The sequence below is a fragment of the Erythrolamprus reginae genome, chromosome 1 (assembly GCF_031021105.1).
Source record: "Erythrolamprus reginae isolate rEryReg1 chromosome 1, rEryReg1.hap1, whole genome shotgun sequence".
Lineage (NCBI taxonomy): Eukaryota > Metazoa > Chordata > Lepidosauria > Squamata > Dipsadidae > Erythrolamprus > Erythrolamprus reginae.
The window spans coordinates 327456393-327472821 of NC_091950.1; the positions used below are offsets into that span (position 1 = coordinate 327456393).

A 16429-nucleotide genomic window follows, 5' to 3' on the forward strand; every position below is an offset into this window, starting at 1 on the left:
GCCTGTGACATGTTGAAGTTTTCCCTGCATCCACCTCCCCATTCCCTGGGGCAGGAGCTGGGCCAGAGCCAACCACAACAGTCATTAGAAGAACTGAAGCAGCATAAATAATTCAGTAGTACAGAACACCTAACTAACTGGGAGGTAAAGGCATTGCTTGCATTTGCGGAGTTTTCCCCTATTGGAAAAATTCCAAATAATTAGCCTTTGTGTGCATTGGGACAAGGCAAAATGCACAAAATTGAGATAGGGGCACATTTGGGAAAGCATACAGTTCCTCTGCCGGGCTAAGCATCTTTAACACAAAATTGTCATAACGCTAACCAGATGTGCTAAGCAGCCATGAGATGCTGGAGATGGATGGGTGAGAGCGTAAAGGACATTGGCTGGAATCCAGATCAGCATAATTCCAAAGTACGATATTTGGCTTCAGTATTTGTTGACTTCAACTGCCAGATTTCTTATTGGTGGACATGCTGGCAGTGGAATTCTGGGAGTTAAAATCCTTACACTTAGAAATGGCCAAGGTTGGGAAATAGTATCTAATAGCATAATTCATGCAGTTTTCACGGTTTAGAGGATCAATCTCTTCTCTTGAAAAGAATGATACAATTTCGTCTACATAGTAGTGCTTCTCAATTACTTTCTGTTATTTCCCCCACCCCGGAAGAAGTAAACATTTCACGTGCCCCCAACTCTCCGATCTGGGCCTCAATGGAATTTTAGTGTTAATATTTATTATTTTACTTATTATAAGCTGCAAGCAAAGTATTGGCTGGGGAAGGCTGCTCTACCCATTTACCTGGGAGTAAGACAAACTGAACTCAGTGGAGCCTGTTTTCGGTTAGGCAGGCATAGGCTACTGTGGTTAGGGCCCTCTTGATGCAGGGCTAGGCCAGCTTAATAAAGCTGATGTTTTGGGGTCGTCAGCCTGGCCCATAAGCGCCGTCTCCTCTGGGCACTCACAGCAAATGATGTGGAAGACGGCTTTAGGGTGCCATTTGAAGCTTTTGTCCAGCTGCAGAGGATGATCTTCCTTGTCCAGCAGCAGGTTCGCCACACTGTTCATGGCTACCGTGGCGCCCGCCAAGAAGAACCCACGCAACTGCCCTGCCTGGCCACCTTCTCATCCAGGCCCAGAGCAGTATGCAGACTGGGGGAATCAGTCGTGAGGGACCACACATATTCCTTGGGGTCACATGCACACCCCCTGGCATCGCTCCGCCCCCCCTCCAGGAGGGCCCAGTCCACTACTTGAGAAGCCCTGCAGTAGCTCTTACCTGAACTACAGTACAGTGGTACCTCTACCTAAGAATGCCTCTACATACGAACTTTTCTAGATAAGAACCAGGTGTTCAAGATTTTTTTGCCTCTTCTCAAGAATCATTTTCCACTTACAAACCTGAGCTTCCAAAACTGTCACCTGAAAAGGCAGGGAGAAGCCTCTGTGGGGCCTCTCTAGGAATCTCTTGAGAGGAAACAGGGCCGGAAAAGGCAGGGAGAAGCCTCCGTGAGGCCTCTCTAGAAATCTCCTGGGAGGAAACAGGGCTGGAAAAGGTGGGGAAAAGCCTCTGTGGGGACTCTAGGAATCTCTTGGGAGGAAACAGGGCCGGAAAAGGTGGGGAGACGCCTTTTTGGGGCCTCTCTAGGAATCTCCTAGGAGAAAATAGGACCTCCACCCTCCCTGTGGTTTCCCCAATTGCACGCATCATTTGCTTTTACATTGATTCCCATGGGAAAAATTGCTTCTTCTTACAAACTTTTCTATTTAAGAACCTGTAGAGGTACCACTGTATAAGAAACCTCATCTGAGGAGTCACTGTCCGGGAAGGAGATGCCTACTTTTAAAAAAAAAGTCTAATAAGGCTAATTATCTGCTCTTTTCTTGTTACCACCAGGTGTGCACAGATGAAGAATAAAGCTATGCACATGGTTACCTGTACTCGGGTGAAGTATTTTTGAATCACTACTATATGTAATATTTACATTTGGACTGTGTTGAGACACAGGATATGACTCAAGGCCTAACATGACTGAAGACTGCACAAGTGACAGGCGTCACTTTTACTGCTGCTGCTGTTTGTTTCCCTTGGCACCTGTTGTTCCCCTGGCAGTCCCCCCATGAGTTTAAAGAAGCTGCATGTTTCAGTGAAAGTGCCATTACTACTGTATAATGGACCATGAACTTATTTTTGTCCTTTCTCTGTTTCTCAGATGACTGAGAACTGTAATGTTAATATGTAGGATTTTTGAACTTTTAGGTTCAAAAACAAAGTTAGTGTTATATCAGGCAGTCTGAACCTTATTTTTAATCTCCTGTTTGTTGAGTGCACTGACTGTGAACTTCTACTTTTCTGTTTTTTTGTTTGTTTTTTTATTGGCCAGCTTGATTTGTTATGCAGACGTTGATTGAAGAAATTTAAAAGCTTTTTTCTCAATAAATGGTTTATTTTAGGAAGTCTTTTGTTTCCTATTTTTCTTTGAAGCTGATACTTAAATGGCGTTATCACTTGCAGGAGTCTTATGTGAAGTTGCACTTGTGTTTCAACGGTGTAGCTATGTGTGCTACAATTTGGATAGGCTTTTATAATTTTGGGAAAGTTAAGTAGCACCTTTCCTATTGCTCAGTTATGCTTATATCTTGCTACCAAAGCTCAATGGAAGTATGAATCCAGACCTTCAAATGTAACTGATGTAGGAACCAGTTATATCATTCATCTGCAGTTATGAAGCGTGACATACTGTATCAGGCTGTAGTTTTAATTCCCTACTACTACTATGGTAGCTCACCAAACCAAAATGCATAGCTGCAAGTGTAATGAAGTTTCTATAAATAATTCCTTTAAATAGTCCAGTGGCTCATTTTCTTGACCAAATACTAAGTACCAAATTCATCTCATAGACAAAAGTGGTTATTGGCTAAGAATAGCGAAGTTGCTTATAATTGTCAAAGCAAAAGTCTAGCAAAGAAGTTTCTAATTCAATTCATGCACATTTGGCTACCATTATAAGGGCTTAAACTTAATGTCCGCAGTTCTCTCACGCAGCGGACTAAATTGCTAAATTTTAATCTTTGCTTTTTAACTCCTGTACTTGATTAAATCAGATATGGTTGAAAGAAAAGTTCAAGTGAACTTTGAAAAGTGGTAATATAAGGGTGGGGAATCATAAGTCAATTAGAGTAATAAATAGATTGGTAAGTAATGGATTGAATGCACCTATAAAATGATGCATTTTGGAAATCATTGGTTTAGCATAGTGAAAAAGGAAAACCGAACAAGAGAATTTTAATAGATTATCTTAAATGTCTCCATACTACAAATATAATCCTTGACTTATGATTGCAATTGAACCCAACATTTGTGTTGCTGAGAGTCAGTTATTGAGTTTTATTATCTTTTTTGCCAGAGTTGTGAATCACTATAGTTTCAGTTAGTAATACAGCTGTATAGTCAATCTTGCTTCCTCACTGACTTTGCTCATCAGAAGCTTGCAAAAGGTGATCACACCATCCTGGAATGCAGCAACCAGAGGTGGGTTCCAAATTTTGTTACTGTTGGCTCTGTGGGCTTGGACAACTTGTAAAATGTGGTGAAACTCACTTAACAACGCTCTTGTTTAACACCAAAATTTTGGGCTCAATTGTGGTCATAAATTTTTCTTTCTTTCTATCTCCTTTCCTTCCCTTTTTTCCTACTTTCCTTTTTCCCTTTCCTCCTCCTCCTTTCTTTTCCTTTCCCTTTCCTTCCTAAACTAACTTTGCACCACTGCCTGTCTTGCCCACCCTGGCTTTGCTAAGAACAAACGTTGCCCCAAATCATTTAGGCTGGAAAATACCCCCACACCTTCCCTTAATCTACTGGAGTTCTCCTTCTGCTTTCCCTGGTTGCTTTCTTGATTCCTCCTGTTGCTTCCCCCCCTTCAGTAAGTTTTGCTTTGCATAGGCACAAATAATTCAACTGGGGAGGAACTGTCGGGTTCTCTTTTGAAATTCAGCAGCGCTGCTTACAAACCTGGGAGGTTTTCTTACACTGATTTGGTGTATTTCTCTCACTTCCCTTCCTTTCCTGTTAGGAGAGCCTCCTGCAAAATTTTTGATTTTTCGATGGTTTTTTTGTAGTGCAGGAATCAGGGAGGAAACCGGGGAAAGCAGAAGGACAACTCCAGCAGATAAAGGGATGGGGTGGAGGTGTTTTCCAGCCCAAATCAGGGGTGGGTTCCATCTTACTTGCTGATGGTTCGCTCCATCCCGTGCTGCGTAGCCGCGTGTATGCACAGTAGTGAAAAATCCATGGTGTGTATGTGTATGTCCAAAAACAACATGGTAACCACATGCACAGTTCCAGAACTTGGTTTCTGCGCATGCTCACAAAGAAAAAATAATAATTAAAAAATTCAAAATTGAAGATGATGGCATCCACAGACTGGCACCGACCTATCTAGTTCAGTGACATCATCATAACGTCACCAACAGGTTGCTACCAGTTCGGGTAAACTAGAAGGAACCCATTCCTGACTGCAACCATCATATATTGTCACATGCTGTTTTTATCATTGTTGTTAAACGCCCAGAGTCTACAGAGAGGGGCGGCATACAAATCCAATAAATTATTATTAATTATTATCATTATATGAGTCAATTGTCAAGCTTTTTGATAACACAACTCTGGAGAAGCTGCAGTGGTTGTAAAGTGTGAAAAACAGCCCTAAGTCATTTGTTTTCCAGTTCAGCTGTATCTTCAAACAGTCAAATGAACTGTTGCAAGTTGAGGACTACCTGTATATCAGGAATAAACATACCTGCATACAGATCCACTGGATTAATGGTAACAGACTTGCTGAAAGCAACTGGGCTAAGATAAAAGGGCAAGCTAACTAAAAGATTCTGTTGCTTGGAGTTTGCTATAAATCATCAAATGCTGCCAGAAGAGGTAAAGCAGGATTGCCGTGTCCAAAAAATGGAAATGGTTTTGATGAAAGGTTTCAACTGTCCAGATATCTTCGAACTGGACTCATTCTGCCATATATAACAGGCGTGGCTCTGTTATCTTTGATTTGGTCCTTACAGGTTCACTGAGTATTTTTAAAAGGCTGGGTTACTAACTGCTAAAAACAGTCTGTCTCAAACAATGGTTTTTAGAATGCTAAATATAAAATACAAAATTTGGTTTGTAACTTAAGCCACAGAACTATAAACTTTAGTTTACAAATGAAAATAGCAAGAGTTCGCAGATTTATTTGGTCTAAATCAATCTACATTAGAGTCTAGTGTAATATATTAGAATATGATAAATTCCACAGGGAGACATTATAGCAACAGTGCGGATCTATATATCAAAGGGGCCAGAGTGCTATTCAAGCTGAGATAACTATTGTCAATATTCTAATATAATTTTCATGATCAATATCTATATACTTGGAATACAGCCAATATAACAACTGTTTTTTAAATTGAAATGTGATTTTAGAAAAGACAGGCCATGTAATTTATTGCCTAATTTAGAAAGTATTGCATATAGAAAATAAATTTTAGTGAAGAAGAATTTCTATAGAAATAACTTCTCTCATTAATGTTTTGAGTTCCTTGGGAAAGTTAATGTGTGAATAACTGCATTGTGCTGGATATTTCTATAATGGACTTGCAAACAGCTTTTACCTTTTTAAACTTGGGATTAAAGAGACAGTCTCTTAAAAGATTCATAATGATTAAAGAACAAGAAGTTTAAAAAAAGTAAAATTATTCTTTGCAGTAGAAGAACGCAAGAAATAGATTTCTTTTAGGATATGTAATTGTGACTGGTAATGTTAAACCTTTCCAAATACATAATAAAGGATTGTGAATGTTTTCTTGGAGCCAAGTCTGCAAAGGAATTTAAAAAGTCCAAATAAAAAAAGTGGGATTGCAAAATGAAAGAGAAATACATTCACTTCACTTTCTGAAGTGAATTGAAAACAAACTGGTAATACAAGTGTCTTGGCAAACTGAAAACAAATGTTAGGAGGAAAGCCATCTTATTTTTATCAGGCTGGACAGAGGATAAATATTTGGATAGTACTAAGTAGCTCAGTTAAAGTTCTACTCAAGAATCACTCATTGGTTAAAACAATTACTTCCACAAAAATAAAGAGATTAGAGGTGAAACTAAACAAATTAAAATGCATTTGGAATACACACTTCATAATTATAGACTCCAGACTTTCCAGATGCAGCTTATTGTCACAATTGAGAAATAGGCCACCAGACTAGAAAGAACGAAGTGAAATAGTTCTTACTTTCTTAGTTAAATATATAAAATACTCATTTTGGTCATCTTATAGGAAAGTAAATTTTATTTCATATTTTAATCCATTAAAGATTTATTCAGAAAAAAAAGTATTAATTCATTCATTTGCTTCCTCCTTGTACTGTCTGTATTTTCTCTTCCTTAACTAAAAAAAAAGAACGGTTTCCCTGGAAAATCTGAATTAAAAAAAGTATAGAAAAAAATAAAATTAATTGCAGAATATTGACTCTTGTTGCCAGCTGGAGCAGGGGAGGAGATGGATAGAGAGGCGACCAGTGAAGGCATGAGCTCTCTCTCTAACAGATTCCTGGTCTTCATGATTGAAGACAGATGTGCACAGCAGTTCAAAAGCTTGTTCCCTTTGGGTATGAAGCAGTCTCGGAAGAGTTCACTTTTGCTTCTCCTTGTGTCCATGGTTGCCATAAGTTGAGCCTTTGTTAATTTCTGTTACTGCTATCATCCATCGAACGCCAACTGAAACTGAAATTTTTAAAAAAGAGGATATCTGGTATTAAACACAGTGAAGTAAGGAGAAAACTAATTGCAAATTCACTTTCACATATGAGAGCATATACGAACTTTATAGTCTGCCATGTTATGCAAAGAAATAATTATTCAGCCCTTGGGATATCATGCTAGAAATAAATTCTTTTCCTCTGTAGTTTTAAAAATATTCCAGGAGAAAAGATGGCACAAAAGTACACACTGATGATTGTCAGATATTTCGTTCAACTAGATGAATTGCTGTATGGTACTATTCATTTTATCTCCTTAAAGCTATACAGTAGAACCCCGACTTACGAGACTAATTGGTTCCGGAAGGAGGCTCGTAAGTCGGAACGTTCGTATGACGAAACATTGTTTCCCATAGGAAACAATGTAAAGTCAATTAATCCGTGCAACAACAAAAAAAACCGCTGCCGCCGAACTCGGAAGTTAGCATTCGGCTTCAGGAGACAGCTGCGAAGCGGCACGCGTGTTTTAAAAGGTTGCAGCCGGCCTGGGGGGCTTGCCAGCACCCCCCCGAGCCCCCCAGGCCGGCTGCAACCTTTTGAAACACGCGCGCCGCTTCGCAGCTGTCTCCTGAAGCCGAACGCGGAAGTTAGCGTTCGGCTTCAGGAGACAGCTGCGAAGTGGCACGCGTGTTTTAAAAGGTTGCAGCCGGCCTGGGGGGCTTGCCAGCACCCCCCCGAGCCCCCCAGGCCGGCTGCAACCTTTTAAAACACGCGCGCCGCTTCGCAGCTGTCTCCTGAAGCCGAACGCTAACTTCCGCGTTCGGCTTCAGGAGACAGCTGCGAAGCGGCGCGCGGGATACGAGCGCCAAGGAGCTGTCTCCTGAAGCCGAACGGGGAAGTTAGCGTTCGGCTTCAGGAGACAGCTCCTTGGCGCTCGCATCCCGAATGTGAGCTCAGGAGGCGAACAAAAATGTCGCTCCCCTCCCAGCTCTTATCTCGAGTAGCTCGTAAGTAGAGCTGCTCGTATGTCGAGGTTCCACTGTATCACTAATTGGTACATTTATACATCCCTTACTGGAAATGGTTTTTTTTGTGTGTGTTAATTGGTTAACACAATACAGCAATTTCTCTAAGTTTAAAAAAATAACCTGATTTCAAACCTGATTAGTGCTATCAGGAAACCAAAGCCAGGACAGAGTTTAAAAAGCACTGAGGGTTTATACCATGCAAGCTATATATAAGAATCTGACCTATTAACGGTCAAGGCAAATTAGTACCAGATAAGAGTCAATGGACTTGGGGATGGTGATGTAGTTGGGTTTCTTTCTCTTTTTTTTGGGGGGGGGGGGTGACTCCAGACTGACAGTGTACTTGAGCCAGGCCCTTGGCTCAGAGTGGTCATCTCCGTATAAGTGGCTAGTTTTTGGGCATTAAAATAATGCTATATGTATTGTTCAAAGGTTTCCTGAACATCAAAGGGCTTATTTCTGGACAATGTTGTGACTAGCCTATAACCTTTGATATTTACTGACTTCTAAGACCATGACCCTCCCACAACCTTGTCAGGCAATTATGCATCCTATAATTGCAAGGATATTCTGAGTTAACTTCTAAAACTCTTCTCCCTCAGTGATAGTAGCAGCAATGTTTCTTTTGTAATATTAGAAAGACTGGTTCATCTGAGCTTAACTGTTTTGCAACAGGCTATTAAATAAGCACAGAATAACCAACCACCAAATACATCATTTGGTGAAGACACTCAGCAGCTCCAGCTAGGAAAAAGCAAGAATTTGACAAATATAAGATATACAGTATAATATAATTCCCATTATATCAACTCAAAGCACAAACTAGTGTAATTCCAGAAGTATTATAATGTCTTTTGCTATTAAGCCATGTCCTAAATTGAAAAGATAAGATCATATGCTGCAACATCCTGCCTGTCAGCGACTACTTCAGCTTCAACCACAACAACACAAGAGCACACAACAGATTTAAACTTAATATTAACCGCTCCAAACTTGACTGTAAAAAATATGACTTCAGTAACCGAGTTGTCGAAGCGTGGAACTCATTACCGGACTCCATAGTGTCATCCCTAAACCCCCAACACTTTACCCTTAGATTATCTACGGTTGATCTATCCAGATTCCTAAGAGGTCAGTAAGGAGCAAGTACAAATGCACTAGAGTGCCTTCCGTCCCCTGTCCTATTGCTCTCCTATATCTCCTCTACCTTTCTTCTATTCCTATATCTCTTCTTCTATTCTTTCATTGATATGCTCTCTTACTATATCTTCTTTTCTATTAGTTCTTAAATATATTTTACTATGAGTATCTCCTCTATAACCTTCATCATGTATTTTACTATGTGTATATAGATATATACCCACTAAACCCCTCATTGGGTATTGGACAAAATAAATAAATAAATAATCTGTGGTAGTGGAAGTCCATGCAAAGTTTCAGGTTGACATAAAAATTTAACAACTGGTCTCCACTTTTACAGGTACAAAGTTAACTTGAAATTGTATAATTTCAAATGAACTTTGTTGTGGAAAATACAGCAATGATAATAAGGAAATTACTGTTTTCTGTTCTAGTGGAATCTCAGTAATAACCAAGAGCGACAGAATAGTACTGTAAGTTCAGTTTTCACAATATCTTATCCCCTCACTGTTATTCTAATGGACCTGAGTGAACTACTCAGTTCTGGGTCAGCTCAAACAATTTCACTTACTGGCGTCTAGCCTTCTCCAAGGTTCTTAACCATTAGACTCCTAGCAGAGACCTAGAAAGGAGGAGAGAGAGAAAGAAAACATGCACAGGAACACAGGAACCGTTCATTTGAACTGCATGCTCATCCACTTATTTGCGTTGAGCTGACTTGCAGAAATTATTGCAAAGAATCCATACTCTGGTCTGAGGCACAGCCTCATTTTTAAAGTGTATGGTATTAGTCCTCATTTACTGACTGCCCTGTTTAACAGCCATTTCAAGTTACAAGGGTTGGGAAAAAACCTTTGTGACCACTCCTTCCATTTAGTCACTAAATATTCTGCAGTCATGTGGTCGCCATTAGGATCCTTGCACATTTACAACAATTGCAGCATCCTGCTGTCATATACTTGTTCATCTGTGAGCTTCACAACTCGCGTCCGACAAGCAGAATTAAGGGAAAACGCAGAAGTTAAATCACAAGCCATTAATTGAGATGTGATGTCTTGTTTAATGCCCACGATTATTGTTTTAATGTATCATCGGTTCACTGTGTGCACGCATTTTGCGTGTGCACCCTCTACACATGCGCCAGGCCTCCCATGCATGCGCTTTTCTTGTGTGTGTGTGTGTGTGTGTGTCTTCTGTACATGCGCCTGGCCTAAAAAATGTGCCTGAATAGCATGGCGTAGGGGCAGGTGGGCGAGCCACGACTTCCACTACCGGTTTGGGCAAACTGGTCCGAATCGGCTGAATACCACCTCTGGAGTGAGACTGCAAGTCATGAAATTGTTTTGCTTGTAGACCAGAACACTCAGTAACAAGTTTCCAGTCCCAACTACTGTTAATAAGCAAGGCCTATTTGTACGTTCTATTCAACTCTGTTACTAATCCAGAATCCATTTTAATTCTTGCTGCAAACAGATAAGGAAGAGGGAAGGGAAAGAAATAGTTTATAAAACTGTGTGTGAGAGATAGGTGTGCGATGGTCAACATTATTAATTTATTATTTTTGTATTAGTTAATACAATCGAGAGAATCCAGAAATGTTTCACAAGAAGAGTCCTCCACTTCTCTACTCGCAACAGAATGCCTATTCCACCCAGACTTGAAATTTTGGGCTTAGATAGCTTAGAGCTACGTTGCCTTCAATATGATAGTTCATAAAACCTATGAATACTTCAGCTTCAACCGCAACAATACATGAGCACACAAAAGATTCAAACTCAATGTAAATCTCTCAAAAAACAACTGCAGAAAATACGACTTCGGCAACAGAGGGATCAACGCCTAAAATGTACTACCTGACTCTGGTTTCTTCCCCAAACCCCAAAAACTTTAACCTTAAACTGTCTGCAATCGACCTCACCCCACTCCTATGAGATCTGTAAGGGACGTGCATAGGCGCACCATTGTGCCTACTGTTCCTGCCCTACTGTCCAAACTTACCTGTACCTACTTTGTTTATGTTTATGCAACATGTTTTGTACATGTTTTGACAAAATAAATACAACAAAAACAAACAAGGTAAAGAGCTCATCTAAAAATATCTTAAATATATGACCAATTTCTCTGCAATGTGGTCATAATGCTTCTAACAATTAGCCGATTTCAGGTACAGCTGAAACTGAATTAGATGAATTCTGTATTAATAAAGGGGAAATTATCTGTAGCTCAGGATTGAAAGGAGGGGTCTTTGGTCCTCTCTGAGCTTGGGTTTTTGTTTTGTTTTTTGGCAAATGTTTCATTCACCACTGATATTATCTAGTATGGACAATGAAACATCTCCCAGAAAATAACCAAGCTCAGAATTTTATACTTTTGAACAGCAACTTAATAAGGCTAATATACTGGCATTTACCTGGAAAATGAAAACTATGGAAAATAAACATCAGAGGAAACAAATATACAGTGATACCTCATCTTACAAGCTCCTCGTCGTACAAACTGTTCGAGATACAAACCGGGGTTTAAGATTTTTTTGCCTCTTCCAAACTATTTTCACCTTACAAACCCAAGCCGGCGCCACTGGGATGCCACGCCTCCAGACTTCTGTTGCCAAGGAAGCGCCCGTTTTTGCGCTGCTGGGATTCCCCTGAGGCTCCCCTCCATGGGAAACACCACCTCTGGACTTCCGTTGCCAGCAAAGCATTGTTTTTGCGCTGCTGGGATTCCCCTGCAGCATCACAAAAACACGGAAGTCCGGAGGTGGGGTTTCCCATGGAGGGGAGCTTCAGGGGAATCCCAGCAGTGCAAAAACGGGCGCTTTGACTGGCAAAAGGGGTGAGTTCTGGGCTTGCACGCATTAATCGCTTTTCCATTGATTCCTATGGGAAACATTGTTTCGTCTTACAAACTTTTCACTTTACAAACCTCATCCTGGAACCAATTAAGTTCGTAAGACGAGATATCACTGTACTTGATGTTGTGATAGCAGCCACTAGCATTGTATCCCAGTCCTCTGGGAGTTCGGCAGCATATAAATTTAATTAATTAATTGATTAATAGACTTCATGAATTGTATGTGGGGCTTCCCCATAGAGCAATGGTGTCAACCTTTTTTTGCTCGGGTGCCAAAAGGGTGCACGTGTGCGTGACTGCATGCGCATTCCCTAATCCATAATGCAGTGGCCACGCATGCACACGCTATCTCACGCTGCTCCCCCCCCCCCGCACATGCATGCAAGCCACACTGAAACCTCTAGATTTCTGGCAGGCCTGTTGTCTGTTTTTTTGCCCTCCCCAGGCTTCAGTAAAGCCTCTGGAGCCTGTGGCTGGCGAAAAATGGGCCCAACGGGGCCTACTGGAAGTTACGGGTGAAAACGGCCTCCCCTGACCTCTGGAATGCTAAAAATCAGCTGGCCAGTGTGCCTGGAGCAGAGATAGGGCAATACCTCGCGTGCCCTCAGATATGGCTCCAAGCGCTACCTGTGGCACGTGTGCCATAGGTTCAGCATCACGGCTATAGAGGATAATTTGTGTGAATGTGCAGAACAATAATCCACATATGCTACAGTGCATGTATTGTCTTGTCCTTCAGCATGTGCAGATGAAAATCTCATGCTGGTGAGAGAAAACGCTATTGATGTGACCTGTTGATGTCATTTAGTTTTAATTGTTTATTTTACATACTTTTAGAGGTACTGTAAATTCTATGGCCTGTTTTATACTTATTTTATATGCTCAGCATTGAACGTTATACGTCTACAATTTGAAGGTGCTTTTGATAGAAATAAAGAAAAATAATCAATTATTATCCTAAGTCTTCTAATTGATGAAGTTTTCCCTCTGCTGGATTGTTTCTTGTAAATTCATTTCATCTGCACTCCAGATTTAAAGGCAAGAAGACACTTTACAGTGCATGAGACAGTAGCGTAACATCTATCTGCAACTGTGTCCTTTATCAGGATTGCACAGCTGCCCTGTATAGTTGTAGCATGACCCTCAGGCAAAGATATACAGTAATCCCTCGCTATTTCACGGGTTTTCAAAGGGGGCTTAAATCCATTGAAAATTTTAAACCCATTATAAATTCATAAAATTCTTCTACAGTACTACTGTACTCTATTAAAGAAACTGGTAGGATATCACATGTAGTTACAGCTGAGAAACATTATAGAATGACTGTTTAATGCAAAGAGTGGGTTTTAAAAGTCCAAACACTCGTTAAATACATTTAAAAAATATATTTCCTCTACTTCACAGAAATTCGTTTTTCACAGGTGGTCTTGGAACGCTTCTGCAAAAAACGAGGGAACTATGTATTCATTTTAATAAGTTCCAGATAAGTATTATGTATGCACCCCCTATGTGTTCCAAAGTACATTTCTATAATGTTCATCAACATGTTCTTCCTATATTTTCTCCAACTAATTATTACGTATTATTATTTTGAACATCCCAAGCTCATCATTTGCCTTTGTCTCTTTTTATGTCGCCTTTGTTTTTGTTTTTTTTTAGAATTTAAACTTGTAGGCAAGGTCTTCCCACCCCCCACCCCACCCCTGTGGTTAAATTTCTTATAATGCCTTTGTGGCTGAAGAGAGGAATAACTTCTATTAATATACAAAAAGCAACTTTATAATCTCCCTCGTCTTCTTTTTGAACGTAGCAGATCATACAGAAGAGCTGAAATTGAAAAGATATTGTCGTAATAGCAAAGAAGGCCCCAAGATACCAAAATACGTGTTGGTCACAGAAGCAATGGAAATGTGTTAAGATTTATATCCTGTCATTCCTTCAGGAGCTCAACTGAACAGGCATTCTGGTCATTCTTTAAACGATGAGAGGGGTAGGATTGTGCAAGAGTAAGAGGTTGATTTATTGAATTCCCGTGTTTGAGGAAAGTCTCCAATCTAGATCTCCTTGTCCTAATCTAGGTCAACATCTCAACCACACCACCACACCGGATCTCTCAAACGGCCACTGCTAGATACCATTAAGTGGAGCAATACAAATTAGCTGAAAACAGAAGATAACATCTGTCTATGCAGGATTTATTTAGTTAAATCAATGAAACCTCAAATGTCCTTTATATAACGTATGTGCTCAAACCAAATACTCCTCATCAAATGCTTTTCACTAGGCAGCACGTTGCATATCCAGCTTTCGCAATAAAGTATTTATTCAACTCTTGGCTTCCCAAAGCAAGATGATTTTTCAAAATTGAATCTCTGGAATTCAAATAGCTTATGTAAATTACTCCTCTGGAAGAATCAGGTGAGATATAAGCCTCAGATTATATTTTAACCATCTGCCATGCTGTAATTCAACACCTGGACTTCAATGCTACTTTGGGATGCATGTGCATTAAAGATAGTTTCCTTATATTAAACGAAGAATATTGTACTCACATGTACACACATTGCTGTTTCAAGTCAGTGTAATAGTATTTTGCGCCTCTGTTTAAAACATTGTTACAATAGCTTCTTTCACATTTTGCTAACAATTTTAGCTAAGTGATCATCCTAATAATTTTCAGAAAATAATTTGGGTTGCAGAGTTGAAGTAATACTACATATAAGTTCATTTCTTAAAATCAATTCTTCGATTCTATCATCAAATTAGTTCTAATCTTAAAGATTCACCTGACATTCTATTGGTTAGTAATTGACAATGATGACATTCAACAGGTTTACCAATAATCTGCAGAATGTATTCAGTATTTATTAATTATATAGTACAGTATAATGTAGCTTATATTAAAATCGGGTAAAATGCTCCCAGTTCAGGCAGGCTGGGTGGTTGTCAAAGAGTTGGTCGTGAAGGCAGCATGAGGCTCCGTCTGCCAGCCTTTTGTGCATGCGCAGAGGGTAAAAGAACCCAAATGGTGGTGTCCTGGCAGGTGGGTGGAGCCTTGCATTGCCTTCACGACCGGCTCTCTGACGACTGACCGGCCCGCCCAAACTTGCAGCATTTCACCCGATTAAAATTCTCCCATCCATAAAGTTGACTTATGCTGATTTAGTTTAGTAAATAATGTCTCCATTTTTGGGGGGGAAAGACTACTATTATCCTTTTTTAATTGTTTCCATCATGTTATGATGAACTATTAATATTTTAACCATTCCAGATAATAAAAATTATGGAACATTAGAAACATTAAAAATGTAATCTCAAAATCAATTAACTGGCCTAGTGTTTAAGAGATTTTTTGAATTAAATAAGGAAAACCAGCAGAAATGTGTAATAAATGTGTTTGACAATAGATTACGGTAACCAGATTTGATATCACCATACACATTTCTCCATAGTATGATATGAGTAAGTAACTAGATATTTCCAGCTTTCGAAACAGTAATAATTTCTACTGAAATTAAAGTATTGGTTAACTGGCTCTGACATTTCTGTGTCTATTTTATTTTATATTATATTATTTGTTTGTTTGTTTGTTTGTTTGTTTGTTTGTATGCCGCCCCTCTCCAAAGAGACTCATCTGGTTCACATAAAATAGCCTTTACTGTATATTTATTGTGCTATTTGTGCTATGTGCAAAGATTCAGGGATTAAAATCTGTTTAAAAGTCAACATTTTTATAATGGTTTCAAATAAACTGCATGCAAGTAACATGCAGACATGCAGGCAACCAGAGTCTGAATTGTTGTGATGTTTCACTGTAACCTACAATGGTTTTCTTTTCAAATGTTTTAGGAAATCAATTTTAAAATTTAGCCTTGATGATTACAAAATGAATAATATTAATATTCTTTCCATCACAAAAATTGGTGGGTGCAGCCTCTCCCATTACATTAGCCCTACAGTTTCTTATTCAACATTGCTTGAAAAACATAGATGTTACTTGATGGGAAACTAGCATCATCAGAACCAATTGCCCATCTATGATCATTCATGCTCCCTCCTGAATTTCATGAGAACAAGAATAAAACGATACATATTTTTGCTAGGTAATGGTTGAATGCATATTCCGTTTACAACTATTTGGCTACAAAATAAAGCTAGAATGTTGAGTAAGATCAGTTCTTAAGCATAATCAATCAATCAATTAATCAAATCCGTACAATTGCCAATTTCACCAGAAGCAACTCTGGACAGTGCACAACAATCACATGAAAAACATAGATTAAGAAACCCACAGATGTGGGGGGGGGGAACTGTATTAAGAAATAAATAGCTTCTCCACTGCACTGGGAAGGAGAGTCCAACATGGGTAATTACCAATCCTATTGGTAGAGACTGAGTTAATTTAAATATTTAAATGCGAGGTAGCCACCGCCCCTTAGCAGCCCCCAATAGCTCAGTTTTAAAAACTCAGTCTAAGTGTAGAGACTTGAGTTTTGTTCCTCTGTAATGAGGGAATAGTGTAAAGAGTTAAAATAAGAATCTGTAAATAAATAACCTGTTTAATGTTGTTTTCTTCTATTCCTGACAGATCACAGAAGAAGAAGAAGTGGATTCTTGAAGGGGTCTCTGTCCTCCGTGGACACCACCCCCACCGTTATTCTCCCCGGGCTTC

At 39.6% G+C, this 16429-nt stretch overlaps 2 protein-coding genes across 6 annotated transcripts in view; one reads left to right on the plus strand and one right to left on the minus strand.

The window, feature by feature from the left end:
- MAP3K4 (mitogen-activated protein kinase kinase kinase 4) overlaps positions 1-2458 on the plus strand; it is an 84163-nt gene extending 81705 nt beyond the window's left edge. For all 3 annotated transcript variants that reach the window (XM_070733807.1, XM_070733809.1, XM_070733808.1), the window contains one exon: positions 1899-2458. In XM_070733807.1, the coding sequence (XP_070589908.1) occupies positions 1899-1919 (21 nt within the window). In that variant the 3' untranslated portion in view covers positions 1920-2458. The remainder of the gene's footprint in view (positions 1-1898) is intronic.
- Positions 2459-6312: 3854 nt separating this feature from the next.
- Positions 6313-16429, minus strand: part of AGPAT4 (1-acylglycerol-3-phosphate O-acyltransferase 4) — a 51890-nt gene continuing 41773 nt past the window's right edge. For all 3 annotated transcript variants that reach the window (XM_070733814.1, XM_070733813.1, XM_070733815.1), the window contains one exon: positions 6313-6764. In XM_070733814.1, the coding sequence (XP_070589915.1) occupies positions 6673-6764 (92 nt within the window). In that variant the 3' untranslated portion in view covers positions 6313-6672. The remainder of the gene's footprint in view (positions 6765-16429) is intronic.